Source organism: Lagopus leucura, unplaced genomic scaffold (genome assembly GCF_019238085.1).
Source record: "Lagopus leucura isolate 7727_CA_CO unplaced genomic scaffold, USGS_WTPT01 Super-Scaffold_100034, whole genome shotgun sequence".
NCBI lineage: Eukaryota > Metazoa > Chordata > Aves > Galliformes > Phasianidae > Lagopus > Lagopus leucura.
Window position 1 is genome coordinate 5,208,662 of NW_024962283.1, and position 21,791 is coordinate 5,230,452.

General features: G+C 45.9%; 1 protein-coding gene across 4 annotated transcripts in view; it reads left to right on the forward strand.

The window, feature by feature from the left end:
- Positions 1–21,791, forward strand: part of CEP164 (centrosomal protein 164) — a 37,585-nt gene that overhangs the window by 3,214 nt on the left and 12,580 nt on the right. For 3 of the 4 annotated variants that reach the window (XM_042882527.1, XM_042882530.1, XM_042882529.1), the window contains exons 5-13: positions 3,746–3,904; positions 5,022–5,099; positions 7,245–7,352; positions 9,741–10,175; positions 11,639–11,722; positions 13,315–13,398; positions 16,650–16,735; positions 18,294–18,443; positions 20,512–20,730. In XM_042882527.1, the coding sequence (XP_042738461.1) occupies positions 3,746–3,904; positions 5,022–5,099; positions 7,245–7,352; positions 9,741–10,175; positions 11,639–11,722; positions 13,315–13,398; positions 16,650–16,735; positions 18,294–18,443; positions 20,512–20,730 (1,403 nt within the window). Of the gene's footprint in view, positions 1–155; positions 1,494–3,745; positions 3,905–5,021; positions 5,100–7,244; positions 7,353–9,740; positions 10,176–11,638; positions 11,723–13,314; positions 13,399–16,649; positions 16,736–18,293; positions 18,444–20,511; positions 20,731–21,791 lie in introns of all 4 variants that reach the window. The other variant, XM_042882526.1, reaches the window with a different exon arrangement.

Below are 21,791 nucleotides of genomic sequence, written 5' to 3' on the forward strand. Positions count from 1 at the left end.
TATATATATATATATATATATATATATATATATATATAGTTATGTGATATGTTTCAGTTATGTGCTAATATTTATCTAGTTAGGAAATGCAGTGAGGGATTCTTCTTTCAACATCCTTTTGTCATGTACCCTGTGCTGTTCTGTCCCCTGGGCAGGAGAATCCTGAGCCAGAACCAGATAGCCAGATTAGCAATGAAGGCAGAGGGAGTCCGTCACACATAAATAATTCATGGAGACAATTTGCAGGCATGGGGCCAAACAAACTGCATCCCACACTTGTATCAGCATTCAACAGGCCACGCCAAACCTTAACTGATGTGAAAACTGTAGGAAGTGGCCCACCTTTCAGCAGCTTTGATGTATACATCCAGCAGGGCCAAGATGTACCTTTGGAAGTACGAGAAAATGTTCTTTTCAACTCTGTTGGGGCTATGAAGAGAAATCCAATTTTATTGCAAGCTAGAGAAGGAAGAAGGAGCCATGACATGACTCTCTTTGATTCCAGTCCCATGGGTGACTGGAGTTTGCAGGAGTTGGTTGATGCTTCATATGTTCAAGAGCAGCTAAGGTTTCACAGCAGAGTATCTCAGAGTAGAAGTAAGAGAGAAGTTCAGGATGAGGCTTTGGGTCAAGCTGTCATTCTTTGCACGAATGATGAGAGCATCAGCAGACCTGGGAGACAGGATTCAAAGCAAATGGAGCCAATGGAACTAGGAGCAGATATAAAAGCAGACGATGTCAGTGGTGTACCAGAGAACCCATCCAGAGTTCCTCAAGAGATCATGGGTGTGCAACCCTGCTTGCAAGGAATAGATGCAAAGGGGGGAATTAATGTGTACCATCGTACATCAAAACGTGTTTCTCCATCTGTCAAAGATGGCTGTGGAGAAGATGGAGAAAGAGGTGATTCAATATCAGAATGTGGCAGCAGTGACTGGGACAGTTCTCGTAGTGTTGATACACCCCAGATACTGGGAGTGAGCCATCAGTTCTCCTCTCCACACCGTGAGTCTGGAAGCCCAAAGGACCTGCACTTTTTCATTGAGGGGCCTATGCTGCCTTGTGCCTTCCTGACATCACCCATGTCTCAGATACGCAGTCCTGCCCAAAAATCAGAGAGGGAACGTAGCTCCAAGAGTATGAAATTGTTCCACGTGCTGCAGGAACATGAAGAAAGTGCCAGCTTAGAACCTGAATGTGTTAGGTTTGTGGTGGATTCCTGTGAGCAACTCACTGTCCAGGATTCTGATGGTGCTGCTGAAGGACAGAAAGAAATGAAGAAAGGAAATGGAAGGACAGATCAGGATCCCAGAGTGTGGGAGGATGGAGGCACAAAAGACTCGTGTGCTCCTCCTGAGTGTCTCTATCAGATGGCTGACTGCCAGGGAAGCAACAGTCCCTGTCAGCACACAGAAGTGAGGGTGACCCAGACCAGAAAAACTGCTGAGAATTACAGCAAAATAGAGGTTGGTGAAGGAACAGGTGAAAATAAGGTAGGACTTTGTCCTTTGTGATGGCACTTCTGTCACGAATCTTGAGAATTGAGATTGAAACCACACATTGTAGCTAACCTTCAGGAGCAAAGGGAGAAGGCATCCTGTTAGAAGTTATATAAGGAAGTGTGACAAACTGCAAAATTTCCTCTCACATTAGTCTTATGTTAGGGAGGTGTCTTCTAAAAGAAATAAAGGGGTTATTGGCAGGGAATGCCAAAGGATTGCAGCATTCCATACAAAATAGTCCTTAATTTTGGCTCTAAGATCCTTCATAGTAAGCACAAGAGAAGTCAGTCTTTTCCCTCTAAAACCCACAGTCTGAATTGAGGGTGAAATAAGCTTTTTTGAGGCTAAGAAGGCCCAGGGTGAATGTGTTGGTTAAACTGTAAGGCAAAGCCACGTACAAGTCTAGTATGTAGACAAATGGACTTTCTTCCCTCTTAAATGAGAAAAATAGGAAAACATTTGAATGAATTCTCTTTCCTTAAATAGTAGCATTGCTTCCATTGGTTCCAGATCGTTGTTTTTCAGGCAGTATGACTTAACACACTCTGGTCCTTGGATCAGTGTGGCAGTGGTCTTAGGACACCAAGAAGGTTTACAGGTGTGATGGGGCCCACTGTCAATGTAACTTTCTTCTTCCTCTTTGAATACCAAACACCCCAAAAAAGCTGCTAGAAAAGCATTGCTCTGTGAACCTGGCACTCAGCTTGCAGCAGTGGGAGAAAGTGGAGAAGTGGGAAGTAGAAAGGGTAGGTGCTGCTCTCTGTCACTGTCTATCAGTGCTATGGAATATGTCCTGCAGCCTTCAACTCATAGAGCCCCCCTTTCCCTGGGAGGAACACTTCAGGTTGTCTTGTCTTTGTCCTTAAGTAATTGCCTCAATTTAATAAGAACTGAGCAAATCTCTTGTTCTGAAAACAAAGCAAAACTTGCCCCGGAACTAAAAAGTCACTGTGTGTAGTGGCAATGAGTTGCTTTGCTGTAGTACTGCAGGTACCCAGCTGTGCCTCCACCAAATTGCTAGCTCAGATTTCTAATTAGCAGCGTGTGGTAGTGCTCAGCTGATAATAACTATACCTATAAATATCAGATGAACTGCAGATTATCCAAGAAGTTTTAATTAGCCCACTGGAAGTGAGTTTATCTTTGCTGAAGGACAACTAGTGTCTAGTGCTCCACATGCATAGTTAATGACCATCTGCAGAAAATAATTAGGTAAGCCCAGAATACATTATTTGTACTGTTAGCATTGATGTGGCACTGAGTTGGTGGAAGAAGGATCAGTATGCATTCATCTCCTTCTCCCTGTCCCTCAGTGTGCAAGTGAATTAACTCTGTTTTCAGTCTGTAATTTTGTATAAACACTGAGTACCAGGACTGTGATTTATGAATAAGCACGTGCTCTGCTGAAGCAACAGCACTTGGCCGTACTGGCATGCTGTAGAGAAAACCCTAGAGTACACTTGCTTCTAATTTAACTGGTGCAGTGTATCAAAGGTGAGACTTCTTGGGCAGTGAATTCCACAAAGTGAAACTGAACAGTCGCGTTTCTCAGTGGAAATAACTTGAGATGTCAAGCTTGCATTGTTCAGAGGTGAGGATGTTGGGTGGTTCCCAGGGCTCTTGATGTGCTTTGAAGGGTAAAGATATATTCAGGAGCTTCTTACTGATGTGCTGCAGCAGAACTTCTTTCCACTTTCAGTACTGCTGAAAAAGTACAGTGGTGTAAGGAAAGGAAGCATCCTGGATTTGCGTCTAGAGATGCTAATTGCAGCTTGTGGAAAGTAAGAGACTTTCTTGGCTGCTGGATTCTCCTTAACTTGTTTCACACTGTGCTGAGGAGCAGAGCAGAGCGAGGAGGGAAGCTACCCAATGTGCATAGGGTGGTGTGCTGGTAAGAGCCTTCCTCAGAGGGTGCTGTGCTCAGTGCATGTGGGTGCGTGAGTTAGCCTGACTGTTGGTAAGCTCTTGCTCCCATCTTGGAGTAATGGTCATTTGTTTTCTGGATCACCTTGCTGCTCTAAACTCGATCACTGTATCCAGATGGGTCTTCAGGAGTTGAAACGGATGGGTAAATCAATCTGCTGTTTCCTACACACGTCATTTGCTGGTAATTGTTTGGTGTTAGCTCACAAGAACAGTTTCTTGATGGTAGGTTCAGTGCTAGCCAACGGTGTTTGCATTGAGGAATGCCTTCTGAAGCAAGTGTGAGCTGTGAACTCATGTTCTTCTCTCCCATCCTCTAGCCTTCGGGCACCCTGCCAGCACCTGTGCAGGTGCCCCTGGGGAACCTTGCTCCTCTGCGTGGCCCTGTGGCTTCTCCAGCTGGCGTCCTGCGTGGCTCACTGCACTCAGACATGGGGAGCTCTGTGGATGCTGGTGTTGCAGACAGAGAAGAAGCTCAGGTAAGACTGTTTTCTGTGGGAGCATGTCCAGAAAAGCAGTCTGTGCAAGAGGTCACAAGTTTGGTGTTACTTACAAAGACAGTGTTTGTGACCTGTCCTCTGTTTTAAAATGCTTTGGACTGAAACACTTCTACTGTTCCACTATGTTTCTTGTCTTTTGCTGTTTCCACGGGGTTCAGTGATAAATTTTATTTCTTTAGCAGCTTGAAAGACAGAATATTTTCAATAGTTGAAAAACTGTTGATTTGAAGTGAACTTTGCTTTCTACCCAAATGGAGCATGATATACTCTACAGGTAGTGTAAGCTAATAAATAACATTCCTTTAATAAAAGTGATACAAGCAAAACATCTGGCACAGTCTTGACTGAATCTGTGCTCTGAGGCAGAGATAGATTTTTTGCAGGTGTGCTTCTTTTGGATGGGAGCCTCTTTTTTTTGTGAAACTTCACAAAAAGAAAAGTGAATCTTCATAAGAAGTGTCATCTCCTAGCTGGATATGGCTCTATAAGGGTAGCAGCATCATCCTGAGCAAGTTCTCAGAATTCAAAAACTTCCTTTCTATTGCCTGTTTCGGTGGGTTCGTACCTCCCCTGATACTTTGCCTCTCCTCTGATTTCCCTTCCTTTTTAACTTCACAATCTGTAAGCCCACTAGTGAGACCAAGGGACTGACTTGTGAAGAGTTCTTTAAACACAATGGCTGTAGATGAAGGGAGAAGTGAAGAGGAAGTGAGAATGAGGTAGCTGGCGTGTATTGGCTCCTCATATGTGTCAGTAACCACAGTGCTTGAAGCCTCAAGGAGTGGAAAACGGTGATGCTACTCCAGTAATGGCTGATAGACTGTGGTGATTCAGTTTGACTTCAGGCTTCAATTTGCACTGCACTTCCTATGTGTATCTCTCAGTTGCCAGAAAGTGTCTACTCCTGTTTTGTACTCTGTAAATCCACATCTGCCTCCTGTATTTCCAGAATGTAGGCTTATTGCTGTGGTACGTTTCTCTGGCTCTGCTCCCTTATTTCCATGAATTACAGACCCTCAAGTTCCTTCAGCACAGCCTATGGCATTGCAGAGATCAGAACTCAGTTTTGGCCGTTTCCTTTTTTGAATACATCTAGAGTCTCCATAGGACAACTGGACTCTTCAAAAACCTGCACATGGATGTCAGTGCCCTGGGATGCAGCTTTGAATCTGAGGTAAGAAAAGCACGATCAAATGGGTAATGTAGAACTACCCAAATAGAAGAGGAGCTATGGCACTGCACTGCCTGCCTGTGGGCTGCAGGAGGGAGAGCCCAGGAGCTGTACCCTAAGAGCTGTTTGTAATTCATGAGCAATAACAACCTACAGCAGGGCTGGGAGGGCAGCATATATGAGAAGCCAGATACCCACATCACTGCCCCTCTACAGAGAGTATCAGAAGGTAGATTTGTCCTTGAAGGAGAGTGCTTTCCAATCTGATAGATGGCATTTGATTTGACAGCACCTGAGCGTGAGGTGGAGCTTGAATTCCTGATGAGTGAATAAAGAGAAACTTAAAGCAACATAGGTGCGATGGGCAAGGCAGAAGTCATTTCTTTCAAGAAATGACAGAAAGAAGAGAGTCTCAGATCTGAGTGGTGCCATTGCTGATGCTGTGGGAGGAAGGGTTGATGAGGAAGAGGCATGGTTTGTTTCCTCCTTGTTTTTTTTCTGTCAGTGCAGAAGGAAGGTTTATTCTCAGCAGAAATTGCAGCGTTGTCGTTTGGAGAGTGGAGGGGGAATTTGGTCTGGAGACACCATCCTCACATTGTTGTTCATTTCCATAAGAATCTCTTAGGAACTTCATGGTGGACTGGATACGGCAGCTTTTTCTGTGTATGGCAACATAAAACTCATTTTGTATCTTGCACTGCTGATGAATTACGTTGCTCAGACTCTCAGCATCAGCAATGAGTTCAGTACACGCGTTGCCTTGTGCAGACATTTTGCTTTCCCTGCGGGTGTGCATTCTTTGCCAGCACTTTCTTAGCAGTGATCAGGCTTAAGATGACAAAGGGACAATGTGAAGTGCGTTGCAAGCAGCTCTAGTGATTCAGTCTGTCTGTGCTGACGTTAATCCTTTCTTAGCACTTTGAAAATTCTGTTCCAGCAATTGAAAGGCAAATTAATTTCTGTTAAAACGTTTTTACTATTTCCCTCATCCTTTTCACAGTGTACAGAAAATTAAGCTGTAAACTCATTTGGAGAACTCATTCATAGAGCTGGACAGGAACTGCAAATGTTTGTAATAAAGTGGATGCAAAAAAAACACCCGAAAATACAGAACAAAAAGGCTTCGACCCTCTCATCTCCAAACAAGAAGCCTGTCAGAGCCCATTTCGTCACTGAAATGTTAATGTGTTCAGGAGCAAAGGGTTGTCTTGGCATTTCAGTGACATGGCAAGGCTTCAGGAATCTATTATAAAATGGCAATTGCTGCCCAACAGCCAGGCTGTGTCTCAATAGCTAGTAACTCAGATTGGTGATATCTCAGCCCTGATAAAATATTAGTGCCCCATGGAAAATATAATTCACTCGTAACTCCATGAGAGGGCAGTAGAAAAACGTTCCTATGAGTGAGCTCTTATCCTGCATCCCATCTCTCCAGCTTTGTTCCAAAATGGAGAGAAGGAAAGAATTCATAAATCAAGCTCTGTGGGAGGTGAATCTAGGAAGTGATGGGGTGAAAACAGCTGGTTTCATGAAATCTGTGGATCAGGGCTGAATATTCATGTTTAAAGAAAAGAAATGTGAGAGTGTGGTGATGTGCTGAGGTTCAAGGATCCTCCTGAAAGGGACGAGAAGAGGAAAAGACCTGGAGGCACCTCTGGGTGCCTGGATTGAGGGTCCCATGACAGCAGGAGGAATCCACAGGCTGCTGTGCTTGCAGTTTGGGAAGCGTTATTGCTTTGCCTTCTGTACAGGTCAATCTCTGGGTAAACAATTGGAGTCAAGGGGGACCTTTATCTGATGGGGGATTAACATGCAAAGCTCTCTTAGCAGATGGAGATGTGTGAAAGGGAGCTCTCTCTGTAAATAAACATGCAATACAGTGTACATGTTCTTGCAGAGATGTATACACAGGCAGCAGTGTTGCTAATTCCAAGGATATTAAGACATCCATAAAATATCAGTGCCTCGATGGCTGGTTGAAGGGGAGGGATGACAGATGTGTCACAGCCTTGCTCCTTCACGTCCTGAGGAAGCACAGTGCAGAGCTGCTGTGCTCATTCTTATTCAGGCCCTCACAGGCAGAGGACCCCAACAGCTCAGAAGGGTGCTGTGTGAGTACTGGCTAGCAGATGTTACCCCACTCACTAGGATAACAGCAAAGCAGAGAAGAACTATGGCGGTCACCTGGCTGATGTCACTGAAGCTCATCTCCAGGACCAGAGGAGTCCCATGGAGGAAGCTGGCAGTCTGAGAGAGGTGATGAGTGGCTCTGACATTGCAGCCCTGCTTGCATGATGTCGCAGAGCTTTGCTTGCTGCTTCCAGTGTTGTGGTGTGGATCTGATTGTTGCTTAGCTTGTTTCTTTTGCTGCTTGAAGTAGTATGTGTATGGAAAGAGGTGTAAACTTAAGAGCAAATGCTTTCCAGATGCTGCCAGACCTACCCCACTCTGTTCTTCTCTGCCTGGGACCAACCTGAAATCAGGAAGCAAAAGGGGAGCATGTTCAGCCTGCAGAGGAATTCTCTATGCAGTATGAGGTGGCTTGTTTTCTTCCCTCTCTTTTAAAGATAGGATTGTGAAGGGTTTTGTTGTAATCTCTCATGTTCAAGCTGTTAAAATCCAAAGTGGCATAGTCATCCTGTTCTGGGAGATGAATAAGATGCAGTTTTGTTGGCTGCTGTCTGCACTGATTTTTCATCCCTGGTTTGGATGCTTTTCCAAAAACCTGATCCCACTGGTATCAGTGTGGGTTGCTGGTTTGTTTTTTTTTTTTGCTGTTTATTTTCCTCCAGTTATGCTGATCAGTAGGAAGTCTGGAGATAATGTGTTTGATAGGCAGAAATTCCATGTTGGTGTCACACAGCTGCAGGTGAAATGTGTTACAGCTTGTGAGAAGATCAGCTAAAGCCAATTATAATCTGGATGGCTCTTCTTAGCCCCAAAATCTGTAGCAAATTCATGGTCTCTTTTTTACACAAGGAAAACCTTCCTTCTCTTCCACCTGTGTGTCTGAGTGTCACAGTTCCCTGTTTCTGGAGAGCTACACTTGTCATCATTAAGGTGTAGCGTTAACAAAAATCTTCTGTATCCTTAGAATAGGATTCTACCAGGTAAAGAAATTATTCTGGGATGTTCCAGTAGCTGAGGTAAATTTTACTGGAGAGAGGTCTTTGTGTGTGCAGTGTATCAGTGGATACATCTGTATGTTGTTGTATGTGCTCCCCAAAGGAAAAGATCTGTTTATGGTTTACAAGCCTAAGAATCCGGGTTGGTCTCATCTGGCACATCTTTTCTTGGACATTATCAGATGTCCTGGGGAAAGGCTCTCATGAAAACTGCAAACCAAATCTGGCCAAACAGAAGCACATCTAGGGACTCGTCCCAGGTGCTCTTATCCCCAGATAAAAGGAAGCATCATGAAGATGGGTCCCCTGGAAGATCACTAAAGGAATGGCACCACCACGTACATTTTTCTGGGTTCTGGCACAGAGATGTTAGCCAGGCCTTTGAAGAGCCTCCTGTGGCTGGCTAGTGATTCAGTGGTGTTTGTGAACCTCTGCTAACCAGGCACTGAACTGGAAACAGGCCATAAGCTTTCATTTATTACTTGGCAGATTGCAGGTGAGGCTCTGAACTGTAGTTTTTTTGGAAAGTACCCAGTGATTTGATTTCTCTGTCCTCCCCTCTGCTCTGATTGATGACTCTCTCAGCCCTGAGAAGGTCTCTCAGACAAATGATGTGCCCAAGACAGCCTTCCAGTTTGCCGCAGCTCTGTGTTCAGAACTGACAGCATTCCAGTTGCACTTTGATAAAAATACATCGTTAAAATATGCAGTCTGTATGGTACATGCTGTACTCAGGATGCAGCTAATGTTTGACAAGATACCACAGCATTAATAAACAGCGAGAAAGTAGGAAGTGCAAGCAGTTTTGTTTGCATACCGGTGAGGGAACCTTTTCCTGCTTCCTCCTGGCTATCATGCTATTTGTTGTGAGTTTTGTGGGCCTTCCCACCTCTGGGAGATGCAGCTGAACCTTTGGGTGACTGAGTTCTTGCTTGGGATTGTTTTTTCCAAGGCCAGTGGGAGAAACACATTTCTTTGTCTAATATCTTAGTTGAGATTTGAACCAAACTGGGACTAGAGTGGCTGCTTAAATCAGTGCCTGCACTTGGCTCGTCCCACTGGGAAGCATGGAGGCTGCATCCTGCCTGCCCTTCTCTAGTTATTTTGTGCTAAATTTCTTGCAAACTTCCACTTGTGAGACAGACTCAATATAAAAGCCTTCTGCAGAGCTCCTGGGGTCTGATGGTCCCTACAGCAGCCACTGCTCACTGTTAGCTACTCGTGATTACAAAAGCAGTGGGGTAATCTCAGCCTCAGGAAATGAATGAGTTCATCTTAGTGTTCTTTTTGTTTGAAAGAGCCTGTATGAAAATAAAACCAAGCTGGTCTTGCTGAAGTCACCCAAAGCTTTGTGATTTTTTTTTATTTTTTTATTTTTTGCTTGCTGTAGAAGAGCCCAGCGTTGTTTTCTGGTGTTGTTGGTGTTTCTGGTTGATGCTGGTGTTGTTTTCACCCAGTATCCTCCCAGAGAGAGAGTAAAGAATGTTATAGCTGTAACTGTGTTTGACTTGCTGCCTAGAAGGAGTCTTTAAAATCAAGACATGCTGAAGAAGAGTCTTCCTTGGATTCTGGTGACACGTGCCCTCCAACTCCAGTTAAAGCCCTTTCTGGAGATGCTCACTGTAGGCTGTCTGACCAGAACAAAGAGGAATCTGATGAGAAACTCGCTGGGAATGAAGGACTGGGTGAGAAAGCTGCTGAGGTGCAAGGTGACGTCTCTGCAGCTGATGAGCTGCCACAGTCTCTGGAGGAAGGGAGAGCAGCAGGGACAGATGTGCCCAGCAGTCCTGGGCAACCTCGAGCTGCATCTCCAGATGCTGAAGCTGCTGAAGCAGATCAGCTGGCAAGCCTGGCTGTCACTGTTGACACCGTGTCTGTTGATGAAAATATAGTAAATGAAATGAGGGAGGAAGCAGCTGATGTGAAAGCTGACAGCAGGCTGGATGCTGGCAAAGTAAGCGACCTGCCTGCTTGGGTTTGGTTTGGTGTGGAATCTGCTGTGGCTGTTCCCATTGCTTTGCAAGGCCCTGATTCAGGAAAGCATTTGGAGCACTTGCTCATTTTCTGTTTAGTCAGCATAAGTGCTTTCCTAATCAGCAGTGTGTTCCTATGGGGAGGTGGGGGTGGCAATAAGTGCTCTGAATTCCCAGATTGGTTTCTTCAGTACTGAGCTAGGAAATATTCTTCTCTGCATACACAAAGTGCTGTCCAAAGCAACTGACAGGCAAAAACCCTGGACTGTGACGCATGTTTCAAGTCTTAGAGGAGAAATAAGTCTCAGCTTTCAGTGCTGCCATCTGTACTAAGCAAGCAGGTTTTATAATGAAGTTCACACCAAGCTCAGCTGTCTGTACTGCTTTGTTTCTCTCCTTCTGTTGTTTCTCTCAGCTTATGTAGAGATGGGGCTAAAGTGTAAAGTGAGCTGCCAGCTGTGATGTTTACAGCTCTGCAGGAGGATGCTGAGAGGGAAGCGTGAGGTCAGGGGAAGGGCCATACCTAGGGGCTGGCTCCCGAGCTGCAGCTTGTGCCCAGTATCTCTGTAGTGCTGCCTAGGAGGAGAATTGGCAGCACTGAGCTGCACCGAGGCACTCGATTGTGCAGGCTGTGGCAGGAGATGAACTGCTCTGCATCATGAGGTGCAGGTGGGTTAACAGCCTGGACCTGCAGCCACGATGTCAGATGCACACCTTTCAGTTCTGTTACCAGTCTTCCAGAAGCGTTAAAGTGAGAACTGAGGAATGATGCCTCTCCAATCTATTTTCTTCCTGATAATTTTGGTGATTTCTCTGGTGTGTAATGTCTAAGAAATGATAAACCGTATGACTGATTCTGGAAAATGTGTGCTTTCCTGAAGAGCTTAAAACGGAACTGTTTTCTTTTATAAATGCTCTCTTTACATGTTTGGTTTGCTGAAGTCAGCTGGACTGCATGGGTGTTAACGTTAAACAGTTCTGTATTGTTTCACTGTGACTGGGAACGTAGGAATCTGCACTGCAAGTAGGGACAGCAAGGTGCTGGGTTTTTGAAGTGGTGGAAAAAGCTCTGTTCTGTGTGGCTTCATGATTTACTTGGTGGCCCAATGGCTTCTCAGAGCTGTGATGATCCTTGCAGAAGGAATGAGGCAGTAAGCTAGTGCTCTTGTCAGGGATATTTGAAGAGCACTTCTTTGCCTTCCCCAGTCCCATCTCCTGTGTGCATCCTCCTTTCCCAGCCCTTTCTCTGTGGCATTCTGTGATTGTCTTGTGGGTTACACCCTTAGTGTCTCCTAACATGTTCGTTCACCTCAGACACTTGCTGTTTTTCTTCCTCACGGTATACAGAGACCAGATCTGTCTTCCAGTTATCATTTGTTGTCTTTTTAGTTGGAAATGCCTAAACGAAGCTGCAGGGCTAACACATGTACGTATCTCCTTTCAGCCTTCCAAAGTATCTGAGAGCAGTGAATGCATGGAGGACTTGCAGGCTTCTAACCACCTCGACCAGGAGCTGATCCAGCATGTGGTGAGTCGCCAGGAGCTCCTTATCCCTTGGCTATGGGCTTTGCATCCCTCTGGGAACACACAGCCAGCGTAAGGCTATAGCCATCTCTTGTATCCCTAACTCATGCAGTGACCTTACTGTCTGGCACAGATTACCTGTGTCACCCTCTGCTTAGCTCCCTTTGGTATTCAGGAAGACTCTTGGAATACTGAAGCACACTTGTGCTTAGCAAATTCCTGAGCCAGCACAGGCTGTATGGGATGAAGTGGCTTGACCAAGGACTATCTTTTGGAGAGCAGTGCTTCAAGAGCCAGCTCTTACTCTGAAAGCCCTCTAGCTCCAGAAATGTGCTTTCAAGTTTGAAGCCAGACCCAAGTCAGGCACTCAGTAGGATTTCCAGGTCTGCCTGTGTGGTCCTGTCGTGTGTATTGCCCATGGTAGGAGGCCTGTGGTAATTCTGCAGTCAGGTGTGGTGAGAGACTTGTACTGAGCAGGAATTGCAGAAAAGTGCAGGTTCATTCTGAGGGTGAGGTAATAGCTCTGGCAAAGTAGGTCACTCATAGCTGAGACTCCACTTGGATAATTGCAAAGTGGAAAATAATAAGCGATATAAAATCATGCTTTAAGGGATGAAATAGCTTTTTCTAAGGGAAATGTGCATGGCTGAGAGTCCTGGCTCCTGAAAGTTCCAGGGGGAGAACATGCAGGAGGATAGCCCTGAGGTGAGGGGTGAAGTGCCCATCAGCATCTCTTCATCTCTGCAGGAAACTGCTGCTGCCATCTGCCAGTGGGAGCGGAGGCAGCATGGCCAGAAAATGGCTGCGAATATCATTATCTATCAGTGTTAGTATGAGCCTGTGTTGGCAAGTGGCTGCTGCATCAAACAATACCTTTTCTAGAGCTTGCTTGTGGGCATGCGTGTGTGCTCTCTTGCACGCTGTGTGTGCAGCCAAGTGTGTGAACCCACAGCCTCTGCCAGTAGGGAGAATTCGGAGCGAGTAGCCCATGGGCAACTTGCAGGAGCTGACTTCAGGAAAAAATATCTCAGAAGATCTGCACCAATACTGGGAATAGAGCAGTAGAGGGTTGGGGCTATAGATGCACTCTATCACCTGTGCCTGCCTGTGATCTGTGGCATGGAAGAACGCATGAGGTGGTGTGGCAAGGCTCACTGCCCTGAGGCAGTTCATGATGCCCTTATGTGGAATTGCAGCTCGCTGGCATTGCAGGGAGTTTCCTTTGGGACCATCAGGGAAGAGAGCCGCAGTGCAGTGCAGTGCCAGGGCCCCAACTGTGATGGCTCACACTGGTAGCTCAGTAACCTGTTACCTGTGTGTGTCCCTATGGGTTGGGAAACAAAACCCAACTTGCTGCTGCCAGGGCCATCTGACTGCGATACAGATATAATCTGTGCTTGGATGGAGGCCTGAATCTCAGTGTAGCCATCTCCCGTGTCCTATAAACCTTTCTAATTGTAGTGGCTCTGGATATTTGAACCAAATTGCTGTCAGTGGGATGATGAGTGAGGATTCCTAAGCATGTTCAGATTTTTTTTCTAATTTGTCAGGATCTCTCATGGGACGAGTGAACTGATCCTATCCTTTCTTCTTCAGGACTTGGCTTTCCAGAGCCAGTTTTCTGAGCGGGTGTTGGATGTAGATGCTCTGTCTCCTGCTTTAGACAAGTCACTGTGCAAGGTAAGTGCTTTATCTATGATTAGGGACCAATCTTGGAATGGGCAGGTTAAAACACTGCACTGTGGCATACTAATAGCAGGATGAAGCTATTGGCATAAAGATTTTGAGGCAGATGGAGCACTGTGACTTCAGGGAAGGGATGAGAGCAGCAGTTCTAGCTCAGTGTTGTGTCTGCAGAGATGCAGGGAGTTGCAGCCACTCCTGTGAGGAGAAACTACACGTATCATTCTCTTGGGAAGAGGTGGTTTGTGAGTGATGCATGCGTGCAAGCTCACAAGTGTGTGCCTTCACTGCCTCCAGTTACACATAGATAACTGGCTTTCCTAGGGAGTGCAGGGAAGCAGAGTCTGTTTGGCTTTTTTCCTGTTGTGTGTATTTGTTCTGCTTAAGAGAAAGAAAAGATGAAGAGAACTTGTGTAACAGAGCATAGTAGCAGAAAATGAAGAAATGGAGGTTACCTTCCATGGACAAAGAAACTTAATTTTAGGCATTTGCTTGCCTTGGCTGCTTTCATGTAGGGGAAACAACAGGATCCTTCCAGTCAGTCTGTGGCATATGAAGGAGTGTACATATGCATGAACACATCTGCTTCCTATATCACGCTGGCCCCATATGTGGCTATGTTATGGCAGTTCTGACTGAGGATTGCTGTGCCTCTTGAGATTTTTATCCTTGTCTTCTCAGCGTGTTGCCAAGTCGTCCTTCTCAGCCCTGCACTCCTATTGAGCTCTCCCAGCTCTCCCTCTCCTGCACCATCTCAGCTCATCAGCGCGTTGGCTGGAGGAGCATGCTGCACAGCGAGGCAGAGGGTCAGGCTCCAGCTGGGGTTTACTCAGCCTTGCTCTGATTGTAAGTGAGTTGATCAGCTGCATTGGAGGAGACCTTGAGTGGCAAACTCACCACCTGTCCAGCAGAGAGGAGCAATCCAGTTTGTTAGGTTGTCTGGAGAATACACCTGTCCTCTTGTGCCTAATAATGAGCATAATCAGATGTGAAGGGAAAACAAAACATATGCCTGCTGTGTTCTCCCCATTTCCCTCTTGCTACAGCACAGTCATCGTGCATACAAATGTCTTGTTGGAGCAGACACATTTTGAGTTTTTTACAGCCTTGTCTTGAGGAGGGAGAGGTGGTTTTCAAATGGTGCCCCCCGCAGAACTGCAGCTGCTCTTTTGTTCAAAAGACAGAGGCTATTTCAAAATGAGACTCCGGAACGTTGGAATGTGATTATTTCCATGTAATGGACTTGCCTTGCTTTGAATATACTGGCAAAATATTCTTTTTTTTTGAATAAAAAAGACCTCTTCAATGGTGCTACATATGCACGACATTGGAGGCTTTTGGTTAGCGTGTTTTGGCAGGAGCTGTGTTAGATTGCAGTGGCAGTGTGGGCTGCTCTCTGCTAGACTTGACTTCTCTGCTGGCAATGGGAAGGTTGCTCCTTTCACCTTTCACTTAGCAGGCATTTAAAGCGCTGGCATCCTGCTTTGCTGGCATTGTTACCAAGCTGAGGTTGATGGTGGTGAGGAGCTGGAAGCAGGCATGGCATTGGAGCTGTCACGTGCTGGAGACCATAGAAATCCTCCTCTCAAGGCCTCTTGGGGACTATGCTGTACGAAGAGGAGACAGCCTATTATCTGTCATCCTGGCTTTGTATTGTGAGCGTGAGATCTTTCCTGGGGGACTCAGCCTGGTGTCGAGCAGGACAGAAGACCAAGCTGCCAGCAGTACTCAGCGCTTCGCAGGGTCTGCTGGGGGTCCTGGAACAACAAGAGGGTTAAGGCCCTGGGAACTTCACAGGCAGGGCTTAAAATCCAACCCTGGGCACAAGCTCTATTTGCCTTTCCAGATATGTCTGCATATTCCTACAGGGATTTCTGGGGAGATACGTTGGGCAGGAATGCAGAGGAGGTCCCAGACATGGGCTCAGCAGTGTAACCTGTAACTCTCCATCTTTATTCCCCAGAAGACCTCGTTCTTTGTTTTTCTGGCTTCTTTCCTCGCACAGGCAGCAGTGACAGAACCTGTTTTGAGCCAGGTGATGTTTTCTGGGCTCCTCAGTTCTCAGGAATTGAAGTCATTATTTAGGCTGGAGAGGTGGGGAGCTGCTGGGAGAGTTCTGACCAGGCTGATGTGATGGAAGGTGACAGCACTTGCAGGGAATCCTTCCGCTGTTTGCTCTGCTGAACATTTGCATAAATTACTGCTGTTTTAATTGTGTTATTTTGGCCCTGCTCCCTATTACATTCCTGCATGGCAAGGTCTGAGCTCACCTGCTATGTGTGGTCCCTGGAATTTCTGGATGGGCTCTGGGGCATCCAGAAACCTCATCAGGCAGGATGGGCTGTTGGTTCTTTCTCATGTAGGACTGAGGGTTTGAAGAGGGGGCCTGTTTCCCCTTCCTTGGGTGAATTACACAAGTGTGTGTGTGTGTGTGTGTGTGTCCCTGCTGGAGGGATAGAGGTACCTGGTAGATGGCAGGTGGGAATAGGAACAGCTAACCATGTTACATTGAAATATTTGTTACTTTAAGTATTTCCTACTTCATAAATAAGCTACCTGAAGTCACTCTGAGCCTGTTATTGAGGGACCAGTTTAGTCAGCAGCATCCAGACTGATCTGTTCTGGATGGAGTGGTCAGAAGTCTCTGGGTAGGTGTGACTATATCGTATGGTGCCCATTGTGGTCTGTTTGGGAACCAGGATTCAAGGCAGAACTATTGTAATTCTGGTCACAATCGGTGCATCAGTTTTCTTTATGGCCACAGTACATTATTTCATGTTTGTATATGTGACATTCCTGCTTTAAAAGATTTGTCCTGCATTATTCAGACAGTTTATGGTTACTTGGATATGTAAGATGACCTCTGGGGGGGAATAAACAACCAAAGCTGATGTTGAGAGTGCTGTGTGCTGGCAGAGAGTTCATCTTCTGTACTGAAAAAAACAACCCTGAGACCAATAATAGTAACACAACCTGGAGAGCTGAGCTCCCTGATGTCTCTGTGCTGATGGAGCCATTCCTCCATGTGTTCCCATGGTATCTCAGGACCTTGGTTACATGCAAGAGAGGAAATTAATGCATTCAGCTGGGCATTCTGGAATGCCCTGTGGATGCACTTTAGTCCCTGGGCTTGGTGCTGGTATGTTAGACCAGAGTGCTCCTGCTTTTTGATGGAGCCACTGTAAGGTCTGGGAGGCTTTGATGGCAAAGGAGCCAGCAAACTCCACACTATTTGCTTTTACCTGCAGGCACAGGAGCTGGGAGAAGAGGAAAAAGACCAAAGCAAAGCCAGTATAGATGAAGAGCAAAGCAAAAGAACAAAAGCTGCTGTGAGGTATGGTACAAACAGAACTAGAAAGGAGGCAGAGACAGCTCTAGCTCCAAGTGACTTTCCTGTCTCATCTGTCCCTGCTGTGCTCAGGTCACTGTAACCTGTACAGGAGTTCCCTGCAGAGCACTCTGAGTTCCTGCAGTGTCTCACACAGTCTCTTCCATTCAATCTTTCTTTTCTCCCACCACCCCTTTAGTATCACCTGAGCAGATTTGAGCATTGTTTCAGCTTCTGGCTGGGAAGACAGCAAAACTGCCTGCCTTGCCCTCCTCATGACTACTCTGAGATGTGGAGCTGACTTTTCCATTTCCCTTACAGCTACGTGGCTTTTATCTAAGGCTGTGAAAGTCACTCTCTTGCCATGATGGTCTGTTTTCTCATTATGTTGTGCCTTGTGGTATTTAACACAGGTGAATTGGGCCCTAGCCATTGCCTGATAACAAACGTTGCAGGTTTTGGGGCCAGTCAGTGCTGGTTTGGCAGGAGAGTTTAGCTCCAAAGTGAACAGTTCAGTTTCACTTCCTTCCTTAGAGGAGTCTTAGAGCCACTTGGCTTCTGTTTGGCCAAGCACAAATGCTAAGCTATTTTGTTATCCTGCTTTGTGGACATCTCTATAACGCAACAGCTGTAACCCCAGGAGCAACACAGGTTTCCCCAACCTTTAGTTGCTATGAGGGCTAGACTGTCTAGAGGAGGTATTTTCCCCCGTTTGTGGAAACTTGTTTAAAGCAACTGTAATGTTGTGCTGAGGGCTCTGTGGTCTCTAGAGCATCCTGCTCCGCCTTTGAGAGTTGCAACATGTGGCGTTTATAGATGAATTGTGTCAAAACTCTTAGCCTCCACACAGAGCTACACAGCATTCTGGGGCACAGGGAATGAAGAAGCTGTTGCTTATGCCAGGAAAACCTGCGAACGGAAGAAGCTGCAGTCCATCTTAATGGCTGGCTGTGTGCAATTGGGATTCACAGCTTTGTGCTTGGAGGAGCTGTTCACATGAAGGTCCCTAAAAATGTGTTCTGCCCAAGGAATTCTCTTTATCACTTAGTACCTGCTTCCCAGCTATGAATCCTCCCCACTCACTCTGCCTGTACAGCTACGTTGTGCTTGCTTAATCTCTCTTCTCTGTGCTTCCAAGATGAAGTAGAACCATAGATGTAAACATGCCTGCCAATGTATTTCCATCTCTAATTTAGACTACAATATGAGCGTTACTAATAGGGCTGATTTATCTTGGGGAAATTCTGTAAGGACTTGCAAAGAGAGGGAGGTAATCCAGCAAAGATATTCGACATTTTGAGGTTGACAGACAAATTACACCCTCAGCTGCCTGTTAGTCTGGCAGTGCTCGAGGTGGTGTGAACGGTTTGGAGCTTTGTCGGGGCTTTGGCAGCCCCATATTGGACAAGTGAAGCCCCTTGGCAGGCATGAGCTCGTGCTGCAGACTGCCCATCTTGAGTCAGCTGCTCATCCCGTCTTCCCTCTGTCTTTGTCTGCTTGGAGCAGTCACTAGAATCTGATCTATGCTAATCTGATATTCTGTTACCTTTTTTGTGCTGCGAAGTGAGAGGGATCAAAGTGGTGGTGAAGCATCAGAACAGAAGTGTGTTGCTTTAGAAAATGCCAATCAAGAGGAGGCTGTGGCCCTGCAGCTGGATGAGGAATTGCCGGATAGCCTAATCGATCTGGAAGAACTTGCAGCCCTGCAAAAAGCGTAAGGGCTTCATTTAAGTCCCTAGTGTTGTATGCATAACAGTTTTTGTTCTTTCTTTTCTGTTCTCCCCATTATTTGAAGTTACTGTGTGAGGCTGGCACGCTAGGAGATGCAGTTTGGTGGGCACAGCAGAGCTTGAGAGCATCTCAGCATGCAAATCCAAGCAGCTGTTCTCCTGGCAAAAGTGCCAAGGTAACAGTCTGTCCTGCGGAGGGTGAGAACAGCAGCTCAGCCCTTGGGGTCTGTGGCACAGGACTCTGTGGTATGGAAAAAGATCTGTTTACTTTGTACTTGGAAAAGCCTCCTTACCAGCATCACTAATGAGGCTAAGCATTTACACACCTAATATAAACAGTTTTCCACAGCAGTTTGCTTGCTGAGCAGTACTGAGATTGGAAGGAGGGAGGGGAAAAAATTCTCTCACTTTTAGAGTCCCTGGGAATGTTGTTTGGTTTGGGATAACGAGGTCAGAGCAGAAGATGGGAGAACTGAGTTTCTCTGCAAAAGCCAGTGGTCTGTCACAGTAGTAAATTGGTGGAGTTTGCTGATAGGTACCTGCAGTTTCACTGCAATGGAAGTTCCCAGTAGAGGAACATGCTGACTTTGCTTTCTGTGTCAAATGACAGATCAGCAGAAGTAATTGGAAAAAATAGGCAATGCATCTATCAAGGCAAAGTGGTGGAGTAGCAATCTTTGGTTTGAAGACAAGTATCTCCTTTTTTTTATTATTTGAAATTGTGTAAATGTGCATTGTTGGTTGGATAGTTATTTAAACAAAGATTTGAGCAAAAAAGAACAGTTTTAGGTGGAAGTACTTGAAGTGCTTCGCAGAGCAGCCTGATAAATGGCACCTCCTGGAGGCATCTGTGCAGTTGGCCTGGAGCATGCAGTGTTACAGGGGAGCAGTAGTGAAACAGGATTTTTCCAGGACCCGGCTACCCTTTCCTCTCTCTCTGTTCTTTTGCTAATGGCTGCACGAGTAACCTTTTCTCTCTGACTCAAGGTTATATTACTAGAGCTGCTATTTCCCTGATTCCAGGCAAGACAGAGATATCTGCCTTATGCTAGCAGTCTCGGGGCATGATGAGAAGACCTTGCTGCTTCAGCTTTCACTAGCACAGAATAAGAATTTTGTCCTTAGACTAATCTTCATTTCTCCCTCTTCCCTTTCAGCCTCTTTCAGACCTTATAATTTTGCTACTCTGTGTCTGAAAAAAAAAAATAATACTTAATTAGAAACAGATTGGTTTTGAATTTTTGGAGAGCTTAGGGCTTTCTGTTGCCTAGGGCTGGCAAACTACCAGCACACTTTCGATTGCAATTGCGGAAAAATACCTGGTCCATTAGAAATACATTGCCAATCCCTGGGTTAGAAGCTGGTGCTGATTGCATCTGCTTTTATGGTCCTAGGCAGGATTTCACAGCTGCTAGATCCTTTGTGAGGTGAGGCTGTGTTTCCCTCACGAGGTGAGCTGTAGCAGGTCCAAATAAGAGCAGTTCAGGACCTAAGTTCTGTTAGGACTATGTTTAATTTATCAGTCAGAGTTTAGAAGTCAATGAGAGTTCCAATCAGTGGTGCCTGGGAACATCCCCAGGCTGGCTTGAAGCTTGGAGAATCAGCTGTGTGTTCCTCAATAGCCTTGTAAAAATGCTCGCCTGTGTCTGCAGCACAGGAAAGTTCAGGATGTAAGGCTGGTGAGTTTGGCTGGCAAGCAAGGGAATGGATTTGTTTTCCAGGCATGTTGTAGGGAACAGTGACAGCATGAGTTCTGTACCAAGCTTGTCTTCTACCTGTGTGCCCTCCACCTGCCTCCACTGCTGTTCCTCACCTCCTGTGAGCAAAACAGCAAGTGCTCCACAGCAGCAAATGAAAAAAAAGAAAACAAGTGGCTGCAATCCAGTGGAGATTCTGCATTTACTTTCCCTTCATGGAGAGGAAAGCTTGTGGAGTAGGAGGCTTTGAGATTTTTGGTTTGGAGGTGATACTGTGTGTGGGAATGCTGCTCGTTCCCTTTGTGTTACTCAGTTCTCTCACCCTTTTGCCAAAGGAGCTTTTTCCTTTTGATAGGCAACCTGAGAAAGAAACAAAACAAAAGCAGTCCTTGACCCAGTCTAGTGAAGAATCCCTGGAGGGAGTAGCCAAGGAGCTGGAGAAGGAGGTCGAACAAGACAAAACGCACTTACTGCAAGCAAAGGAGGAGAAAATCCAGCAATTCCAAGAGGAAATGAGGCTACGGGAGGAGGAAGAAACTCAGAAGCTTTATGAGCAAAAAGAAAAATCCCTCAGGTACTCTTTTGTTTTTCCTGTTTCTCCTCCTGAGTCTTTCCCAGGTGTGATTCATTGCTGGTGGCAGCAAGTTTGTGCTGTGTTATAGGCCACCGAGAAACAGGAGCTGCTTTGTGGAGCTGTGGGTGAAGGAGGCAAGAATAGAGCTCTTGAGGTGAAAAGGAGTATGGGGCTCCATCCTGACAGTGGCAGTAAGGATCTGCACATCCTGAAATGGGCTGTGGTCTGCTCTCAGTGCTGCCAATGCTCAGAGCAGAGTACATTCTGCCTGAGGAAAGCTTTCTCCCTCGTAACAGGCAAGAGAGCATCTTCCTTGTGTCCTGTCAGAAGAGCTATGATTCGAAACACATGCAACTTTCATAGAGCTGTGAACTTGTCTCTTATTGTTAACCTGGGAGAAGTTTCTAGTTCACTGCTTGGAGCTTTACCACCTGGCAGACTTTCAAATCTTGGTCTAAGTGGTAGTAATAGGGCTGGAAATTGGGGCATTAGAGAAGATGAGGTTACCCCAGAGGAACTATTTGAAGCTCTGGTACTGCTTGTATTACAGGAGGACTTCCAAACAAGACTTTAAGGAATAGGGCCTGGATTTCTACGTGCAAAACCCAGCCAATGCAAGAAGATTTAATGGCAACCCAGGGAGCAGAACAGCAATAGGAATGGTGTCCTCTGTTCTGGGGGACTTTTCTCTCAAGACTTGTATTATAAACATCAGGGCCACCCCAGATAAGCTCTTAACAGCACACAGGCAGCCAGAAAAGGTTGCCTTGACATGAAGCACTGTGGGGATGCTGCCTTGGGTGCAAAAGAGGACAAAAACTGTACCTGAAGGGAGAAATGTCTAAGCAGTGGGGAAAAAGGGTGTTGTGCAAAAGCATGAAGCTTTATACTAATGCATCCAGCTACCTTAGCTGGGAATCTGCCTCCATTTCATAGAGTTGATTTTTACATACCTGGGAAAAAAGTGCCACCTATGATGACAGTATAGTGAGCCTTTAATAAAATACACCACAGGATCTTGATGCTTAAGGGCTGTGTCTCCTGTACCAGCAGCCAGACTG